At 38.3% G+C, this 21,048-nt stretch overlaps 2 protein-coding genes and 1 long non-coding RNA gene across 6 annotated transcripts in view; 1 reads left to right on the top strand and 2 right to left on the bottom strand.

Moving 5' to 3' along the window:
* Positions 1 to 222: 222 nt before the first annotated feature.
* Positions 223 to 17,569, top strand: LOC118761577. The gene is made up of 3 exons (XR_004997482.1): positions 223 to 371; positions 12,208 to 12,210; positions 17,559 to 17,569. It is a non-coding gene; the product is annotated as an uncharacterized LOC118761577 (long non-coding RNA).
* On the bottom strand, positions 1,368 to 19,712 carry LOC115230345 (E3 ubiquitin-protein ligase MIB2-like). Of its 4 annotated transcripts, XR_003883424.2 has the most exons (10): positions 19,643 to 19,712; positions 17,587 to 17,622; positions 11,910 to 12,122; positions 10,035 to 10,213; positions 7,900 to 8,042; positions 7,001 to 7,051; positions 6,838 to 6,887; positions 6,519 to 6,569; positions 5,392 to 5,463; positions 1,781 to 1,856 (listed from the first exon to the last, which is right to left on the bottom strand). XR_003883424.2 is itself a non-coding variant. In XM_029800547.2 (9 exons), the coding sequence occupies exons 2-9, from the start codon at positions 17,596 to 17,598 to the stop codon at positions 1,639 to 1,641; spliced, it is 939 nt and encodes a 312-aa protein (XP_029656407.1). In that variant the 5' UTR covers positions 17,599 to 17,622; positions 19,643 to 19,712; the 3' UTR covers positions 1,368 to 1,638. The 4 variants fall into 4 exon arrangements, 3 of the variants coding, with proteins under 3 accessions (XP_029656407.1, XP_029656408.1, XP_029656409.1); XM_029800547.2 differs by lacking the exon at positions 6,838 to 6,887 and having other exon boundaries at positions 1,368 to 1,856; XM_029800548.2 differs by lacking the exons at positions 6,519 to 6,569; positions 6,838 to 6,887 and having other exon boundaries at positions 1,368 to 1,856.
* The window catches only part of LOC118760838 (receptor-interacting serine/threonine-protein kinase 4-like), a 21,587-nt gene continuing 18,136 nt past the window's right edge, over positions 17,598 to 21,048 (bottom strand). Inside the window, exons 5-6 of the mRNA XM_029800546.2 lie at positions 19,643 to 20,409; positions 17,598 to 17,622 (exon numbers count right to left, since the gene is read on the bottom strand). Coding sequence (XP_029656406.1) covers positions 17,598 to 17,622; positions 19,643 to 20,409 — 792 coding nt within the window. The remainder of the gene's footprint in view (positions 17,623 to 19,642; positions 20,410 to 21,048) is intronic.

The following is a 21,048-nucleotide window of genomic DNA, read 5'->3' as shown; positions in this document are numbered from 1 at the left end:
ATCCCCTAGTTAGCAGGAATTATCCACTACCTTTCAAGAACCTCAAGGACATCTAAAAAAATCAATCTCATGAATATCTATAATTTTTACGGTTCGTATGCATTTTCTACATATGAACACTACTTTCTCTGATAACCTTCCTATCATTCCACTGTACCCCTTGTATGTCCATAGCTTACACACACTATACCATATGGAATTCCTGCCTACACCTTTCCTGCAAATCGGGCAGGGCCACATACCTGAAGTGGGTAGTGTCTTGTCTGTTTTCTTGCTTAGTTAACCTTAAGGCCCTTAGATTCCAGGCTGTGCTTCCATACTCGGAATTTCTTTTCTAGCGCTGATACAGAATCTGCTATGAGGGCAAGATAGTATAAAGTACTTCCCAAAGGCCGACAGTTTTGAATTCCTCTGTTATTGCCTGGAGGACAATAATGAAAAGTAGGGGACTAACGATTGAGCCTAGATGAACACCAAATTCTTTGCTTTTCTCGTGGTTAATTCTCAACTTACTGACAGCGCACAGTAGATGTGCTTTATCGAAGGCTTTCTATAGTTCATTTCGGATGTCTTGACGTTCTGAGTTCAAATTCCGCCAAGGTCGACTTTGCCTTTCATCCTTTCTGAGTAATGGTATATTCTTGGCTAAGTATTTCTCTTGAAGTTGCCTGACTATAGAAATAGCCTCAGCCGTACTTCTCCCCAGGGTAAAACCGAGCTGCATTTTGTCTAACCTATATCTTCTCCAAACTGGTTGGGCAATATTTTTCAAGGCTTTTTTCAATCTCCATCAATGTTGTTTTTAGGCGGGACCTTTCGCTACTTTTGGAACGTTGGTTGAAACGATTTGCAACCTTTGTCCGTCTCTCATGAGGATCTTCCTCTCCCTTGGAATCTCCTTCTTTTTTGTGTTAGCCTTGTGCTCTGGGACATATTTCTGGCATATGGCTTGCATAACAGACATGAAATATTCTAGTTTCATGCCAATGTCTGGTGTGAAGAGACATTTTGGCCAGTACCGTCTGAGGATCTCTTTTTGGATCAATTTCCAGGCTGCTTTGAAGAAGTTCAGAAGTGAGAGATTTTGGGTGCTTTCGTGGTCAGCTGTAAGTTTCCTTTTCTAGATTTTGGATGAAGGCTAATGTAAAAATATTGGCTGAGACAAATAGAAACTGTATATTGACTGACAATTGTGTCCACAAGGAGGTTCTACTTGAAAACAAAATGTGCATTTTAAGTAAGTTTCACAAAATGGAATTTACAACTTTCGTTTTTTGAAAAATTCCACAGGATATTTAAACTGTCTCTATAACAATGGAAGTGTTTAGGGAGATGCTGGGACTTACAACAACAACAACAACAACAAATGAAATTTCAAAGTTTGTCTTTATTTCCACAGTTAATCTCGAACAACGAGGGAGCCAAACCAATAAGCGGGTCTGCATGTGGTAGATAGATCTGCTAGAATTAGTAACCAAATCCTACTCCATTCAAAACCTGTTGCCTTAAAGAAGGACACATTTAACTATGTGGTTCTGTTCTCTATACTTAGGGAAAAGACAGGATGGTCCTGGATGGAAGGCATTTGATAATAGATCTGTGGTGAAGATAGATGTGGGACTAAGCAACAGCAACAATTTACAAAGAAATTCGATTGAATTCTGATGATAAACATTCAATTGCACCGAAACAGTCAGTTCTTTCAAGAGCTGCTTTTAATATTCGAAGTGTACGTTTCTCTGGGTCATTGCTTCGACACCATTTGAGCAGCATCTGGAAACCTTGTTCCACAACGCTGGAGGAATAGTCATGCCTGATGATTTCCAGGTCATCTTGTTTAATTCCTAATTCCCTTCCTGCAAAAGAAATAAGAAATAATTACAACAGCATTAATGATAATATAAAACCTGTATTAATTACGACAAAGAAATTATGTGAATAGAAGAGTGAGAGATACTTAAGAAACAGGGAAATTAGAAGACATTGTTATCTATTTCTAAAGATGTTGATAAAAATAGCAAAGAATTTGAAAAAAAGGCTGGAGAAGAAGAAGAATATTTAAAAAAAATTAATTGAAAATTACACAAGAGAAAATGCCTGGTGAACAACTGGCAGAAGAAGTGTATGAGAGCCTAAAGAATCAACAAAGACCACCAATAGTTAGATAATTTTATCCATCTGTCCATCTTCTCTGGGCTCTATTCATAGGAGAGTTTTAGGGGTAGAGTCTTCAGGCACCTCCTTCATGCAATTCTATCAGAAGCAACCTTCATTAGAAGTTCTGAAAGGATTTCCAAACATGACCAATTGAAACTATGGATATCATCCAACCATCTCATTCTTGCTCTACCCCTAGGTCTCCTGTCGGTTGGCTCAGCTTGAAGAATCCCTCTTGTGGTTCTTTCCTGTGACATTTTAATCACATGCCAGGAGTACTGGAGCTGTGAATTCTCAATGCAGAGAAGCAGTCACTTGACCTGGAGAGACCCCAAATCTCCAGCCTGCACACCTTGTTGAGTAACGTTACTCCAGAGACTCTTTGGAGGAATACAATCGCAGTCGTTTGATAACATCCTGTGATCAATGCCTGAAATAGTCATTTGTGATGTCTTTCCACCTATGATTAATAGAAATTTCAAAATTATCAACATTTAAAAATATTTCAAAAATGGGGATTATGAACCTAAATGATTTCAACCACAGAAAGTAAAAATAAAATACTGTTAGGTAAATATCACATACTATAGAGGGCACTGGCTTAAGGTTTTTGGATTCATGACTTATAACAAGAACTTCTTTCACTGGATCAAGGCCACAATTTCAAAGTATTTAATACAGGAGAGGCCTTAGCAATGAGAAGAGTTTTAGTTTGTAGGCAATAAGACAAGAATCACCAACATCTACGCCATACACCTACAACACTTGGGTCCTGAAAGAATCACTGCATCCACAAACAAGCAAGTTTACAGGGAGGGCAGGTTAAGGTTAGGGAAGGACTTTGTAAGTAGCAGATATACAGGATAAGTTTGTAGTAGGTACAAGTAATAAAGGCATAGTTGATAGTTTCTGTGACCTAAGAGACAGAATTAGAAGTGGAGGAGACTATTCTGAAAGCACAGTAGTTAGAAGGAAAATGAGATGAAAAATGTACAGGGAGCTGTTAGGTCTACTGGCAACTAAGGGATTCTGTCTCCAAATGAAGGAGAAATTGCAATGTTACATGGAATGTGGAGGATGCATGGAAACTGGCAGGAAGTGAGATGAGCACACATCACTAAATGTGTAATGTTAATGTGTTGAAAAATCTGTGATAGTGTACAAGAAAAAAGATAATAGTATAGATATAGAAGGGACATGGAGGATGAAATTTGGATAAAGAAATGCCTGGAAATCAAGTTGAAGGAAACAAGCGATCAAACCTGACAAAGGACCACAACGACTCTGGGAAAAGTCGTCTGACCATTACAAACTTAGAAAAATGGATGTAAGGGGATGATGATAATGGACCTGGTGTTAGTGGATTGATTTTTGCCCAGTATATGACTGGTACATCTTGTATGACTCCCAGACATATAGCAAGCTGGCAATGTTGTAGATGATGTCCTTTCTTAATTTAGATAAATCGTTTCTGAGTGCGAACTTCCATGCTACATGGCAGTGAAACATGGGCCATGACTGCTGAGGACATGTTGGACATGAGAAGCATTAAACATGGTGTGCAAGAGAGATGACTACGCTGGTATGGTCATGTGTTACGTATGGATGAGGACGACTGTGTGAAGAAGTGCCACTTCCTAACTGTAGAAGGAACCTGTGGAAGAGGTATATCCAGGAAGACATGGGATGAGATGATGAAGCATGGCCTTCGAACATTGGGCCTCACAGGGGCAATGACAGGAGACCAAGATTTGAGAAATATGCTGTGATTGAGAAAACCCGGCAACTAAAATGAGATCGTAGCCATGGCCAATGCCAGTGTTGCATGTCCGGCCCATTTAAGAGCACCCTCGATGCATTGGGTGATATGATATGCTTGAGAAGACCTGTTGAGTCAAGTAAAACCAAAATTGCAGCTGTGGCCAGTGCCCCCTGACTAGCCCCCGTTCTGGTGGCACATGAAAGCCATCATCTGAATGTGGTGAATGCCAGTGTGATCTGACTGACTCCATGTGCTGGTGGCACGTAAAAAGGACCATCCAAACATGACTGATGCCAGGACCACCTGACTGACTTCCATGCTGGCGGCACATAAAAAGCACCCACTACTCACTCGGAGCGTTTGGCACTAAGAAGGGCATCCAGCTGTAGAAACACTGCCAGATCAGATTGGAGCCTGGTGCAGCCATTGGCTCTCCAGACTTCAGTCAAACCATCCAACTCATACCAGCATGGAAAATGGATGTCAAATGATGATGATGATGATTTATATCAGCTGACTCAGGGGATATTATCATGATCTCTTGAGTCAAGTCTAGTCCCCAGTATAGCTCAAAAGTACTTGTAAAGACATTTCTCTATGCTGCAGTCTATCTAGATGTATATAGGTACCATAGGGAGGTAGAAGACATTGCTGTAAATAATAGGGGCATTGCTGTAAATAATAGTATAAATGATATTTTATGTTGTTAAACTGTCAGACAAGGGGAAATGGGATATTGTGATGTTCATGCCTTTCCATGTGACATTTGTAATGTAAAGGAGAGTGAAATGATTTCAATTGAGAACAAAATTGAGTTGAGTTTGAATTTTCTGTTGAGATTCTTTTTTTCTAATATAAATGAGTGTTTCATTAACTTACAATGCTGAGTTCAATCCAGCCATGAACACAATCGACAATGGGGCCTGTCTTCTATAGAGACAGGAAATATATGTTGACCTGGGACTAAAGAATTACAATAAATATAGAAAAACAGACTGGCCAGGGGAGAGATGACAACATGTCCCACACAATGCACACTCTCATTTTAAAAAGGTTGCATTTGATATTATGGTCCTCTTCACCCAAGAGAAAACATGATGGCACATCTGGAACCCTTTCCCCTTAATTCTGCCAGATTAAGGGAGATATCTGCCTCAACCTACCAGTAAAATTACTAAAAGTGTAAACAAGCAAAAACATTGTCATTAATTCACCTGTTTACTCTTAAATGACAATATTTTTGAGTCCCCTTTTACAAACGATAGTATTAACTCTACTGGACCTTCTAATTTATTCATTTTACAACCGTGCTGACGTCCGTAGATATTTTATGAAATTTCAGTGATAGCTTTACTTTATAGCTAAACTTTCAATTGGAAATTAGGAATGGAACCGGTTCTCAGTCATTCAAACAAACAAAAGCTTAGCTGAAAGCAAAATTTATAGAAATTAATTGGGTATTTTATACTCACCAAGTTCCTGCCATTTACCTGCCAAGCTTCTGGACACCCAATGAAGATGCTTCTCCTCTACCATTACAGAATCTGAAATAAATATTTCCAAATTTTACACTTCATAGCACAATTTCCCGATCTCTGTTAATGGTTTATATTTTATTATTGTAAGACATTCCTATCATCAATGGACAACTGCTGACCACTAAAGGTTTGGTTGATAGTTTTATACTTTCTACCGTGGTCCTATATAATGGCTCAATATTTAGGCCCATAATAAAATAGACTGACCTTCCTAAGCCTCCTTTTTCTATTAAGACATCCTACTTAATCTAACAACGTTGCAATCATCTTATTTAATGATCACATGTATCTCTTGTATCCATGCTAAACCAATGACATGGCATTGTCCCCTCACCACTGGACTTCACTAATCAACATTCCCCTCTTCTTTTGCTTAATTCTGATGTCAACCAAGCTGGTCATCAACGACCTTGACACAAACTCATGTCACACCTGTTATCTTTGTCAAACGTTGCTGCTTTTAATCTTTAATTTTAAACTATGCAACTCACAGTTCACCAGAATTTCATCTGATACAGGAAATATTTAAGACTCCTTAATGAAATAGTTTCCTTTCCTGATGAGCAATGATTAGTTCTACACAGGTAAAACAGAAAGTGATAACAAGTATCCTAAAACTGTATACTTGCACAAAACATCTTAAATGAAACACAAATGTTCATACACCAATTGTTGCAAAGGAAAAATATCTGAAATGGTATATAAGAAATGATATTCAAGAATATATAATCAAGGTGGTGATATAGATAACAATAAGATGAGAGAAAAGTGAATGTGTCTCATTATGGGGAGAGAATCGCTGCAGGATTTATATTTTATCTTTTTTTCTATATTTTCCTTATCGTGTGGGACCTTTTTCCTATGTCTCATGATTCCATATTTCGATAAAAATCCCTTTATTGTATATTCTTGCATTTGTAGGTAGTGAATAGAATTACTTTTATCACTATCCATTTGAAAGAAATGTAAGAATGGAACCTGTTCTCAGTCATTCACACAAATAATATATTTCAGGTGAAGGTAAAATTTATAGAAATCAGTTACAGTTATTTTATACTCACCAAAAGATTCTGCAACCGTCTGGACCGCTTTCTCTTCAGACTTTGGACACACTGAAATAAGAATTGGAAATTAAGAATGGAACCTGTTCTCAGTCATTCACACAAATAATATTTCAGGTGAAGTAAAATTATAGAAATCTTACAGTTATTTTATACTCACCAAAAGATTCTGCACCGTCTGGACCGCTTTCTCTTCAGACTTGGACACACTAAATAAGATTGGAAATTAAGAATGGAACCTGTTCTCAGTCATTCACACAAATAATACATTCAGGTGAAGGTAAATTTATAGAATCAATTACAGTTATTTTATACTCACCAAAAGATTCTGCAACGTCTGACTTTTTTTTTCTCTACACCTTGGACACTCTGAAATAAGAATTGGAAATTAAGAATGGAACCTGTTCTCAGTCATTCACACAATAAACATCTCAGGTGAAGGTAAAATTTATAGAAATCAATTACAGTTATTTTATACTTACCAACAGACTCTACAACCGCCTGGACTGCTTTCTCTTCAAACTTTGGACACACTGAAATAAGCATTTCAAAGTTTTATACTTCATAGTAAAATTTGTTTGTCTCTTTTAATAATCTATATTCCATTATTGTAAGGCATTCATATCATCAATAGTCAATTGGTGACCACTATGCTTTCGGTCAACACTTTCTAAGCTGTTACTATATAATAGTTCAATATTTACAACAAGAACAAAATGGGGAAACCTTTCAAAATCTCATCTTTCTCTTAAGACATCCTATATACTAATCTAACAACTCTGAAATTCTCTCATTAGTTATCACTTCATAACACTCTTTTTCTCTTAGTTTTGTTGCTTCTTTCTTATGTCTTTGCTGGACAAGTTTAACGCAAAATTTCACATTGGTTATTTGTTCCTGCCCATTAGAAAATTGCAGACTACAGCCTACAAATGACCACAAAAGCACAAATTTCACAACTTTTGAAGTAAACGCAGTGGTGTCACCCAGCACACCGCCTCATGAAAGTCATTGCTAGCTCTCACTGTGCATGCAACGGTGTGCTGCCATCTGTTGGCATGCTACAGAACTAGTCCGTGAACTTTCTGATACCACCTTGGAGCAATGACCAGGCTTCATGTTCGAATTAAAACGAATCAACTCAAAAGTAAAGCCAAAAGGTGAAAGAGTCAGAAAACAATGTCTCTTTTAGCATTGATCACATCTAAAAACTAACGAGTGTGAGTATAAAATGTCTAAAAGGATGGCAAACATTATAACAAGTGTTAATAATATATAGTTACAAACAAGGAGTTGCATGTCTCCACTACAATATGAAATGCATTATTCCATACCAGAAAGTTAATGAGACAACAGACAGATCAAGAAAGAATGTTCTTACCAAATCCACTTTTCCGGAGTATGTGTTGTCGACATATGGGGCATTGCTTAAATGTCATTTGAGAACAGCAATTCTGACAAATAACAGTATGTTGACATGGATGGAGTGTGACAGTAGCCTTTTTCTCTTGACACCACCGACACCTGTGGAACAAAATATTAACACATCCCATCATTAACATTCATTTATAATAAAATATTTCGTTGTGGACATGTTTAGAGTACAGAATATTAAGGGGCACAACAGTAACCAGCAAGAGTACATCATAAATTCTTCTGTAAACAATTACATACAAGCAGATTTGTGTGTATACAAGTGTCACATTAACATACACATACAAGGGTGGGCTGAAAATATCAAAGGCTGACTAAGGTGCAGCCTTCCAACATGCCATCCCAGTCAAACAGACCAATCCATGCCAGCATGGACAACAGACGTTAAATGATGATGATGATGATGACATACGCATTGTTAGTGTGTGTTTTAGGTTATTTTCACATGAAAGCGTACATGACAACTGATTGAGTCAGAGAAGAGAGAGAGAGAAAAAATTGTTGGTAGACAGATAAATCCTATTTACTTCTAAATAGCAATTTCAAAATGTGTTCATTCACTTTATTATTTAGTACTACATTTTCATGGAGGTCACCGAACTCTAAAATAGTCAGGGGTGGATGGTGAGGTATATCTGTCAACACAAGCAATCATGTGAATGTCATCAAAATAGTGTTTTTCGTTTGATCCACTAACAACTGTATTTTCTGTTTATTGTTCTTATTATTGTTGTGTGGTCTTAAGGCTGCAAGCTGGCAGAATCATTAGCACACGGAGCAAAATGCTTTCTGGCATTTCGTCTGCCTTTACATGCTGAGTTCAAATTCAGCTGCGTTGACTTTACCTTGCTGTTGATAAAATAAGTACCAGTTGAAAACTGGGGCTGTTGTAATTGACTTATCCCCTCCCTGACCTTGCTGGCTTTGTGTCAGAATTCATCATCATCATCATCATCATCGTTTAACGTCCGTTTTCTGCGCTAGCACGGGTTTGACTGGGGTCTGGGGAGCCAGGGGCTGCCCCAGGCTCTAGTCTGATCTGGCAGTGTTTCTACAGCTGGATGCCCTTCCTAACGCCAACCACTCCGCAAGTGTAGTGGGTGCTTTTTACATGCCACCTGCACAGGTGCCAGAGGGGTCTGGCATCGGCCACGATCGGTTATTGCCTTTTTTCGTTGCATTGCGACAGGGGGAGGGTTCCGGCAGAGAGAAGAGAGGGAGAGAAAGTGGGGTGTGTGCATGTAATATAGGGGAGCACCAGAGTGGAAGGTTTGGGGTAAAGAGAAACGATGACAGGTAGGGTTGGTGGCAGGTTCTAGACAGAATGAAAAGTAGGAAGTAAAACGTAGGATATCACGAGTGGGGGAGGGGGCTGGAAGGAGATAGCCGGTTGAGGCAGTGACACATTTCAAAACAGGAGGAACATAAGATAACAGGTTAAGTGGGACGTTTGATGAGCTGCGGCGCTAGCTGCTTCTGTCTAGGGGGAGAGAGGCAGGGGTAAATACATAGTGAGAAAGTATATTGAGGAGGAGGGGTAGGAGGAACAGACACACGTAGTGGTGGCGGTGGTAGAGGGGATATCCGGTGAGGATGGTGTAAACAGAGTGTTCTCCAGTATGGGTGGTGGGGGTGGGAAAGGGCGGGCGAACCGCGAATGGCGGGCGGCGAAGATTTTGATTGGGGACGGTAGTGATAAGACTTAAGCAATCGGGGTTTGAAGAAATTAACAGAGTAACGAACGAATTAACTTGGTACCGAGGGGTTAAACAAATTAAAGGGTTATATTTTGTGGGGGACCATAAGAACAAGCAGAATTAGTGAATAGATTCAAACATTTAAGGGTTAGCGGCAAATGTATGTATGTAGTACAAGAGTCGGAAGAAATGAAATGAGAATTCTTAGCTTGCTATGATCATCGCTGTGTGGTCAAGAAAGAGAATCATTATTGTTATCTTGAGTCAAGACACTAATGACGGAATAATACATTGGGAGAATTCAAACTAAATAAACATATAAACATGATTATATACAAAAGAGAAAATGTCCTGGTGTATCTTGGCATTGCCAGTGAGTACTTACAGTGATTGTAAAAATGTTTTTAAATTTTCTTTCACATGTTGATCTTTTATGTAGTCCAATGGGGTCACTTTCTTCTTCTTATTACGATGGTATAAGTTGGCTCCTTGGCTGGCAAGGTAACTCAAAACTACTATTCCAGAGAGCCTCCTATCCATGTCCAGTTGGAGCTCTCTGCAGCACTGCAAATGATGAAATATAAAACGATGAGTAGAATATTACACAAATATATATTGTAGATAAACAAATCATGTCAAATGTAGGAAATATAATGGAACAAGTATCACAAATAACAGAGCACAACAAACCAACAAGAACCTATCTTTACAACTGGCTTGATAAAGCCAATTGGCCATAACAAAAGAAATACTTATGGAAGAGTATTGTATATATAAATATAGCACAACAACATAACAACAAACAATGGCAAGCTACATTTTGTTACACAAAGGCCATTTTAATTACCATGGGGGTCGTCTGATGGTCTATGATCACTCAAGATCTTCTGTAATTCCTTGTGGAGATTTTAACTGGTCACAACAAGAAGTATTTTCTTAACAACATATATACTCCTATTTGAATTTGTTTACCATCTGCAAAACTGCCATCAAAACTCAGATTTTTGACATCTTCAGATCTGCATCTATGAAAGCAGTCCCCCATATTTTCCTACTGGTAATTTCGATAATCCAAATATTGATTGGGAAACGTTTCACTGGTCACAAAGTGCAACTCATTTCCATAACAACAAACAATGAACAGAGAACACCAAGAACATAATAATTTCTTCAGACACAGCAACAAAACCAACACCAGACAGACATATCCAAGCATATCAATAATGTTTCCAAAATTTATAAAGAAACATTTTTGGCTGATGAAGTGAAGTAAAGATTGGTGTGGTGGTTGAGGCAACACACCAACACATTATAGTCAAGAAATTGTTGAAACTGTTAGTCTGATAGACAATTCCTATAATAATGGGTCGTTGACTTCTCGAGTAGCTTCTTCTCACCAAAGAAGACATTACAACAATACATAGGTGACCATCAACTGTCTGAAATACAGTCACACATCTGTAGTGACAGTTACATATTTGGGAATCAAAGAGCTGCTTAAATTCTGCAACAATAGACAATAAACACCATCAGATCTAGCAGTGGATAGATGCTGAGGTCTTTCAAACAAACAAACACATACACACACACATATATATATATATATATGCACCTAGAAGTAGTTGATAGCTACTGTTATCTAGGTAATCAAGTCAGTAGTGGAGGTGGATGCGCCAAGAGCATAGCTGCTAGAATAAGATTAAGCAGGGCAAAGTTCAGAGAGCAATTAACACAGTTCAACTCGTTTAACTTGAAATTCGATATTTAAAACAGTTTGTGAATTTCTCTTTCTTAAATTTAAAGACTTATCTCTGTCGTTGGTCACCTCTCCTTCATACAGTTATGGCAGTGTTTACATGACACATATTTAAGATGGGTTACCTTCTTTACAGTGGAGTGGCCATGCTTTTGAAGGTGAAAGAAGATGGAATATTGTTAGTTACATAATACAACTAGTGCTATCAGGAGAAACTGAATTATTTAATACTAAAGGAAGAGAAGTGGATGGGAGTGAAAGAAAATAGCAAACAATGTCTGCCTTTTCTCTTTCTCTCTCTCTCATTCACACATACACACATCCTCCTCATCATCATTTTACATTCGTTTTCTATGCTGGCATGGGTTGGATAGTTTGGCAGAAGCTGGGCAGCTGCAGAGCTGCTCAGGCACCAATTGCCAGTTTTGGCATAGTCTCTGCGGTTGCATGCCCTTCCTAATGCCAACAACACACACATATTCACAAACAATTTTTAAAACTTACCTCATCTAAAATGGGAATGGGTTCCACCTCAGAATGGAACATCTCTTTCTTTATTATTGAGAGGTGCAAACAATTATTGCCATCATTGTCGACAGCATTTATGTTTGCACCATTTATAATAAGTTTATGGATAATTCCGAGGTGGGCCCTGGACACGGCTTCCATCAATGGTGTCATTTTCTTATGATTCTCAATATCCAGTTTCACTGAATCCTTTGTGGAAGTAAAAATAGAAATTGAAAATGTACATGGGATATGTGTAAGGGACATGATAAATCTATTAAGAGGTCTTAAACAGATTGTTTCAGCCTAATCTATATTTATCTCTCACTATAGAAAATTTTAGGGGAGCAGAACAAGAGTGAACATATAATTAGCAGATCAAAACTAGTAAAGAAGAATTATGATGTTGCTATATTAATAAGGGGTTCATAAAACAGGTGAGTTGGTTAGTGTCCACATCCTTAACATTCCTGTACATACACACACATATACATGAATGTTATGGAAGTGAGATACACATACACATACACACACACACACACATATATATATATATATATTTATATATATTTATATATAGAGGGCATAATTATACATACATGCCAGGAGGCATGATATATACTTGCCAAACGCTAAAGGGACATCTCATTTTCTACCAAAATATTACTAATCCACCGAATGCCACTTTCAAGAAGACATTTAATATAGGCCTGTATCACAGTGATTTCATACTTACGTAATCATCGCCAGCCTGAATGTATTATAATAACACGGCCTGCCTCGCTTAAGCCGAAACAGGCTAACTGATCACATCAACGAAGGGCACTGGGTGAGTTATATATATTACATCCGGGTGAATGGCAAACTTTACAAATCATTTCGGGAGAGGAAAGTTTTTTCGGAATAAAATTTTTGCAATTAGGACAACTACTAATAAGGAAACTTAACAAGAAATTGTCAGGTAGATAGCGTAAAAACCTCATAAGAGAAAAATTTCGAAATATTATTTCTTATTGAACATATTAATTTATATAAGGGCCTAATTATACATACATGCCAGAGGCATTATATGTACGTGCCAAACGCTAAGAGGGACAATCAGCATTTCTCCAAAATATTACTAATCCCACCGAATGCAACTTTCAAAGTAAGACATTTAAAAATATAGGCCTGTATCACAGTGATTTCATACTTACGTAATCATCAGCAGGCCTGAATGTATTATAAATAAACACGACCCTGCCTCGCTTAAGCCGAACAGCTAACTGATCAACATCACACGAAGCACATGGGTGAGTTTTCATATATTACATCCGGGTGAATGGCAAACTTTTACAAAATTGCATTTCGGGAGAGGAAAAGTTTTTTCGGAATAAAAATTTGCAATAAGGACAACTACTTAATAAGGAAACTTAACAAGAAATTGTCAGGTAGATAGCGTAAAACCTCATAAGAGAAAAAATTTCGAAAATAATTATTTCTATTGAACATATTAATTTATATATAGAGGGCATAATGTCTTACTTTGAAAAGTTGCATCGGTGGGATTAGTAAATTTTTGGTAGAAATGACTGATTGTCCCTCTTGCGTTTGGCCAGTATATATAAATGCCTCCTGGCATTATGTATAATTATGCCCTCATTATAAATTAATATGTTCAATAAGAAATAATTATTTTCGAAATTTTTTTTCTCTTATGAGGTTTTTACGCTATCTACCTGAAATTACTTGTTAAGTTTTCCTTATTAAGTAGTTGTCCTTCTTGCAAATTTTTATCCGAAAAACTTTCCTCTCCCGAAATGCAATTTTGTAAAGTTTGCCATTCACCCGGATGTAATATATATAAACTCACCCATGTGCTTCGTTGATGTGATCAGTTGCTGTTCGGCTTAAGCGAGGCAGGGTCGTTGTTTATTTATAATACATTCAGCCTTCTGATGATTACGTAAGTATGAAATCACTGTGATACAGGCCTATATTTTTAAATGTCTTACTTTGAAAAGTTGCATTCGGGTGGATTAGTAATATTTTTGGTAGAAATGACTGATTGTCCCTCTTAGCTTTGGCAAGTATATTAATGCCTCCTGGCATGTATTATAATTATGCCCTCTATATATAAATTAATATGTTCAATAAGAAATAATATTTTCGAAATTTTTTCTCTTATGAGTTTTTACGCTATATTTATATATATATATATATATATATATATATATATAATCATCATCATCATCATCGTTTAGCGTCCGCTTTCCATGCTAGCATGGTTGGACGGTTCCTGGGGTCTGGGAAGCCAGAGGCTGCACCAGGCCCAGTTTGATCTGGCAATGTTTCCTACGGCTGGATGCCCTCTAACGCCAAACCACTCCATGAGTGTAGTGGGTACTTTTTACGTGCCAGACAAGGCTGGCAACGCCCACGAACAGATGGTGCTTTTTACGTGCCACTGGCACGAGGGCCAGGCAAGGCTGGCAACGCGACAAACGGATGGTGCTTTTTACGTGCCACTGGCATGAGGCCAGTCGGGGCTGCGCTTGCAACGGCCATGAACGGATGGTGCTTTTTACGTGCCACTGGCACGGGGGCCAGGCGAGGCTGGCAACGGCCAAGAATGGATGGTGCTTTTTATACAGGAGTGGCTATGGTAAATAGCTTGCTTACCAACTACATGATTCCGGGTTCAGTCCCACTGCATAGCACCTTGAGCAAGTGTCTTGTACTATCATCTCGGGCTGACCAAAGCCTTATGAGTGGATTTGGTAGACAAAAACTGAAAGAAGCCCATCGTATATGTGTGTGTGTGTGTTTGTATGTCTGTGTTTGTCCTCCCAACATTGCTTAACAATCGATGCTGGTGTGTTTACATCCCCGTAAGCTAGCGATTTGGCAAAAAGGATCAACAGAATAAGTACTAGGCTTACAAAATATAAGTCCTGGACTCGATTACATGTTGTGGCGAGAGTCACAAGAACCCATGCAAGAACAGACTTGACTGAACGACTATGAATAGTAGCAGTCTGAGTGAGAGACCAGAGAGAGTAGGTGTTAATTGCAGGAAGTCGTAAGGTGTTGTTTTCATTGTTTGTTGGTTTGTGTATGGATTGTTGTTGTTACCCTGATCCGTAATATGTTTTATTGTTACTACAAGGTTATAGTGTAAACAGTATCATGTCATAATAATTGGTGATACAATCCCAATACATACATACATACATAAATATATACATATATATATATATATATATATATATACTTAGATTCAGTAAATAGTATTTTATACATAAATATGAGGGAACCACTATGTGGAAGCCGTTGCGCTAAAAAGAGATCCACATAGGTCTCAACCACTAAGAATTATTTCTCCAGAAAATCATTTACTGAATCTCATTTTTTATACGCTAGACCACTGGTCTTAAATGATGTTTTATTAAATTATATCCAATTTTCACCCACATTTTGATTTAATATATATCATTTTATAATTTAATATATATACATATATTTATATATATAGGGTTATCTCCTATGTAATGTAGTGCATAAAATGATGGTGTAGTGTTTGCAGGTTGAAGACTATTGTATTTTTGGGTTCTGCCAAATGCAAAGCTTTCTTTTTCAGGTACATGATGCTGCTGTCCCCCACCCCCAGGTCTCATGGACCATACCTTCAACACCCTCAGGTGTACTCTCAACGTCGGCACACTGAAAGGTAGGTCTGCTGAGATTGTTAACATGCTTGAACAGAGACGTGTAGATTTGTGCTGCATCCAAGAAGTGGAGAGGAAGTTCTCCTAGGTTCCTCACAGGCAAAGAACATAAGTATAAGATTTTCTGGGTAGGGCACACTGATGGAGTCGGGGCATGAGTATACTTCTTGCAGAGAAAATGGGCTGATAAGGTAATCGAGATAGTCAGAGTCTGTGATGGAATACTTAAGTTTAGATTAGTGCTGCAACATGGATTAGCAACCATTATCTCGGCTTATGACCCTCAGCCAGGGCTACCTGATGAACAGAAAGACTGATTTTATGACACCCTCTTGCAGACTACCTCGTCAATGAATGACAGGGACCTTCTCTTTGTGGCTGGCGACTTCAATGGGCACGTTGGACAACATGCAGGGGGCTTCCATGGTGTACATGGTGGCTATGGTTTTGTTCCCACAATTCTGTGTCCCACCATGTACCCCATGGAAGATACCTGGGTGCCGCCCAACACGTCCATTGAAATCACCAGCCACGAAGGTCACGGTCATTTATCTTTGAAGTGGCCAGCAGAAGAGTGTCATAGAAGTAGCCCTTCAGTTCATTTGACAGACCTTGTAGGGGCAGTTTTTTTTTTGGGGGGGGGGGGCATAAGACGAGATACTTGTTGCATGTGCTTACATCGACAGTGCTGTGTCTACATTGGCTGCAGCTATCAGCATCTGAAAAGGTTGTTATTAGCATTTTCCTGCCAGCATGTCATTAGCAGTTGTCCTTGCATTTAATCCTGCATCATTCATGTAACACTTGCTAATACCACTGGACGCGGGTGTTGTGCTGGCATTAGCACAGAGGTGTTAGTATGGATACCTGTAAAGAGGAGTTAATCAGGTATTGTCACCACCAACAGTGGAGGGTGTTGCATCCCGGCATTCATGCAAAGCCATGTTAATACAAATACAGGTAAATAAGTTAGGTAGACAAATACAGTAAGGGTAGTTAATCCGTTGAGTTAGGCAGGGAGAGAGGAGAAGGGAAGTTGATTCATCATGTACTGATGATAATGGATTAATGAAGCAATAGAGACTGTGTGTAGCATGCCCTCATTTAGCTTAGTTGCTGGGGACAAGGACCTTTAACTTATTTCTGCTGCATAATCTGAGTGTGCAATGTGTCTGACAAGAGTAACTCTCTTTCTGGGTATACATAATATATATATTATATATATATATATAATATATATATAGACACACATTTATACATACGTGCAGAGGGAAAAAGCAGCCAAGAAGCAAAATAATTATTGGACACAAGATAAAATGCAGACACCAACAATTTACACACACACACAACATGAGGACAGACACTAAAATGATCATCATCATTATTTACATTATTTACATTTGATGTATTTGTCCTCATCTTGTTTGTTGTTAACACAATGTTTCGGCTGATATACTCTCCAGCCTTTGTCAGGTGTCTCGAGGAAATTTCGAACCTATGTTCTCATTCCAAAGGTATTTTTCAATGTTGTTGTTGTTATTATTATTATTATTATTATTATTATTATTATTATTATTATTCAAGTCACGGTCTGTAACTGAACTCGGAATCTTGGGGTTAGTAGCCTGTACTATTAACCACTATGCCATATGCCCATGGGCATTTGGCAGAGTGTTTGATGATGATATATATAATCTGATATATATGGGTTGAATTCATAATGATCTTGTTTTGTCTGACCATTAAAGATAGTACTATCAGCAGTGGTGGTCAGTTGGACTGTTATCACTACGACTACTATCATCATTGTTATTACCAACATAATTATTCTTCACAGACCCAAGACCTGCTATTTAAAGGCTGCTGCAGTGCAGTTGATTAAATCTACTCCCAGAATTTCACTGGTATTTTGATGATATAAATATTGAATACTAGAGAGAGGATATAATATGTATTTGTTAACTAACCTGGGCCAGCATCACGATACCACACCATATTGTTGCCTGAAAGTTATACAAAAGAGGAGAGGAAAAACAATTATTATTATTAGATTAACCAATGAAAACAAATGTAATTAGGTCATTATAACCTAATTACATCAATAATTACATACACACAATACACATTATACATTTGTGTATATATATATATGAGTTAAGATAAAATCTGGCTACGTATGTTTCAAAGCAGGTGGAACATCAGAACTGGTAAATATCCAAACGAGGTGTATACCACAGGCCACTCTTCAGACCAAGGGTGTCTTGATTAAATCAAGTTTTACACTGTCAATAGGAGGCACATTTCAAACACAAAGATGCGGTAAGGGAAAAACCAACAACCTTGCACCCCAATAAAACCCTTTTTGTTCTGAAAGCTCACCTCCTACTCGTCTCAATCCTTGGATCCTACATATACACACACACACACACATATATATATATATATAAACATTATACAATTATATACATAATTATAACACATGTACTGTGTTTTTCTCGGAGAATTAATGGTGGCAATAGTGTCTTTTGATGTCTATTTTTCAGTGCGTGGTGAGGAGCAAGCCAAGCCCTTGTTATAATTATGTATATAATTATAAATTGTTTATAAAAATTTACCTATGTGGTTATATTTCCGCGCTGACCACTTGGTAAAAATCATTTATGATTTTACCCTTTAATATAAATATATATATATGAAGTGGGGACCCAGAAGGACCCAGAATTTTGCAATATTATTTTCTTTGCTTAGTTTTACGTATTAACACTATTATCACCGTCAAAGTAGTCCCCATTTGAAGCAATGCATCGACCCAGACATGTTTCCCACTATTTGTAGCAGTGCTGGAACTGCCCTGAATGAGGTTGGACCTCAAGTGACAAGTGACCATTTAAAAAGCATGAAAACCACTCCTGATTTTGTGTTTTGCTCGTGGCATCATGGCAGTGTCCTTGTAAACTGTTTGAAGCATGACAACTGTTTCGGCTGCAGTTTTCTCCAGCACAAAACAGAATTTCATGGAAGCAAGCTGATCCTTCATTTCAGCCATTGCAAAACTCGAACAAGGGAGAAGCCCTGCAAAACAAAGATGCACCACATGGTAACAGCACCATCCTCAAAGATGCCGCTTGGCAGGCTGATGCCTGAGTATCACATCAAGTGGCTTCCAGCAGCAGAAGCCTGAACTTCAATGGCCTTGCCCTACAGAAGCGTTTCCGGCCACTTTTGGGTACCCCCTCGTATATTCGACATACTCTCTACATTATAGATCAACGATATATATACACACCTGAGTAAACACGGCAATCTATATATGGTATGATGAACAACTGTTATATAGCCATGAAATTTAGGATGGGGAGAAGCGTTAATGTGGATTATAAGGACCCCAGTACATGACTGGTATTGTATTTTATTAGCCTAGCAAAGATGGAAGGACAAGGTGACCTCAGCAGGATTGAACTTTGAACATAAAGTGTGGTAAATAAATACCACAAGGTATTTTGCCAACAGCAATCAGACATCACAAAACAGGAGAAAAGAGGGAGGACAATTTATTAAATGAACCCTGGATATTACTGGTACAGATTTTCACTCCAGGTTGTTAATAAATACTCTGGCAGGATTTGAACTTGGAACATAAACAGATCAAACTAAACACTGTAAGGGAATGATTCTGTATTTAGCCCAGGGTCAGAGAAAGAGGAAAAATTACAAGAGAGAGGGGTGAGGTGTTTTATATGGAATGAAAAGAAGAAAAAGGAAAGATTTGAACTTGTAACGTTGAGGTAACGAAGGATGAGATGAAGTAAAGAATCTAGTCAGGTACAACAGCAACAACATAAATAATTATGATGATTAATTAATGAAGTAGGTTACAGTGTCATTAGAGTGTGAGAGAGAGAGAGTTGAAGCACGACGTCCCATGGTGGGATTATGACATGAATGACTCAAAACAAGAAAACAAACGTTATTGAAAACATTAAAGAAACAGATTTGGATAATCCAAATCCATTGGGGACTTACTTTCGAACTGCCAGATGGAGAGGAGTGTCACCAGCTTTGTCCACTTTATTGGCATCGATGCCATCTTGTTGTAGGAGGAGTTTAGCTGTGTCTGTGTGTCCATAATACGAGGCAAGATGGAGAGGTGTCCAACCATATTTGGTCACCACCCTCACATCAGTGCCATTTTGTTGTAGGAGAAGTTTAGCTGTGTCTGTGTGTCCTTGATTAGAGGCAAGATGTAGAGGTGTCCAACCAGCTTTGGTCACCACCCTCACATCAGTGCCATTTTGTTGTAGGAGAAGTTTAGCTGTGTCTGTGTGTCCATTATATGAGGCAAGATGTAGAGGTGTCCGACCAGCGTTGTCCACCACCCTCACATCAGTGCCATCTTGTTGTAGGAGAAGTTTAGCTGTGTCTGTGTGTCCTTGATTAGAGGCAAGATGGAGAGGTGTCCGACCATCGTTGGTCACCACCCTCACATCAGTGCCATTTTGTTGTAGGAGAAGTTTAGCTGTGTCTGTGTGTCCATTATATGAGGCATGATGTAGAGGTGTCCAACCAGCGTTGGTCACCACCCTCACATCAGTGCCATTTTGTTGTAGGAGAAGTTTAGCTGTGTCTGTGTGTCCATTATACGAGGCAAGATGGAGAGGTGTACAACCATATTTGTTTACCACCCTCACATCAGTGCCATTTTGTTGTAGGAGAAGTTTAGCTGTGTCTGTGTGTCCATTATACGAGGCACGATGCAGAGGTGTCCAACCTTTATTATTTCGCTGAGTGACCTAAAAAAGATAAACAATAAAGACATCAAAGATGGCGTCAAGTGGATGGGGGGGGGCAGCGCAAAAATGAAAAATTTCAGAAAAAGAGAAAGAATCAGATTAATAAACAGGGGGAATGAAGAGGAGTAAATAAATGGAGAGGAGTAAATAAATGAGGTTCATATCATACCTGTACCCACAGACACACACATATATACATATAAACACACACACACATATATATATATACACTCTCACATATATATATATATATACACTCTCACACAAGGAAATGAGCAACTTTCAAAAGAGTCCCCCCACCACCACCACCACCATTTTCACCTAAATTTGCTTATTCAAAGAATTTTTTTGCCAAAACCCCCCGATTTCGGACTCGGAGGTTCCGGAAAATTGCCAAAAAATCGGCAGTGGAATTTCCACCCCCTCCAAAATTCTTCAACTTTGACTTTTTTTCCCCAACACTAACCCTAACCCCAACTACAGAAATGTTTTGAAATTTTTGTCCGAATCATCATTTCCGTATTTTTCTGCAAATTCTGAAAAAAAAAAAAATTGTGAAAAAAGTAAAGAATGAAGGAAATGGGGGTGGGGGTAATTTAAAAATGCCGATTTTTGCCAATTTTTTTGCAGATTCGTATT

Source organism: Octopus sinensis, unplaced genomic scaffold (genome assembly GCF_006345805.1).
Source record: "Octopus sinensis unplaced genomic scaffold, ASM634580v1 Contig15395, whole genome shotgun sequence".
Taxonomy (NCBI): domain Eukaryota; kingdom Metazoa; phylum Mollusca; class Cephalopoda; order Octopoda; family Octopodidae; genus Octopus; species Octopus sinensis.
This window is presented reverse-complemented; position numbering and strand designations above follow the sequence as displayed.

What these genes read in the sequence shown, in the direction of transcription:
- LOC115230345 (XM_029800547.2), bottom strand. An exon ending in CCATTCCCATTTTAGATGAG is followed by an intron (nt 10,214 to 11,909) that starts GTAAGTTTTAAA and finishes CATCATTTGCAG; the next exon opens with TGCTGCAGAGAGCTCCAACT. An exon ending in AAAACATTTTTACAATCACT is followed by an intron (nt 8,043 to 10,034) that starts GTAAGTACTCAC and finishes TTTGTTCCACAG; the next exon opens with GTGTCGGTGGTGTCAAGAGA.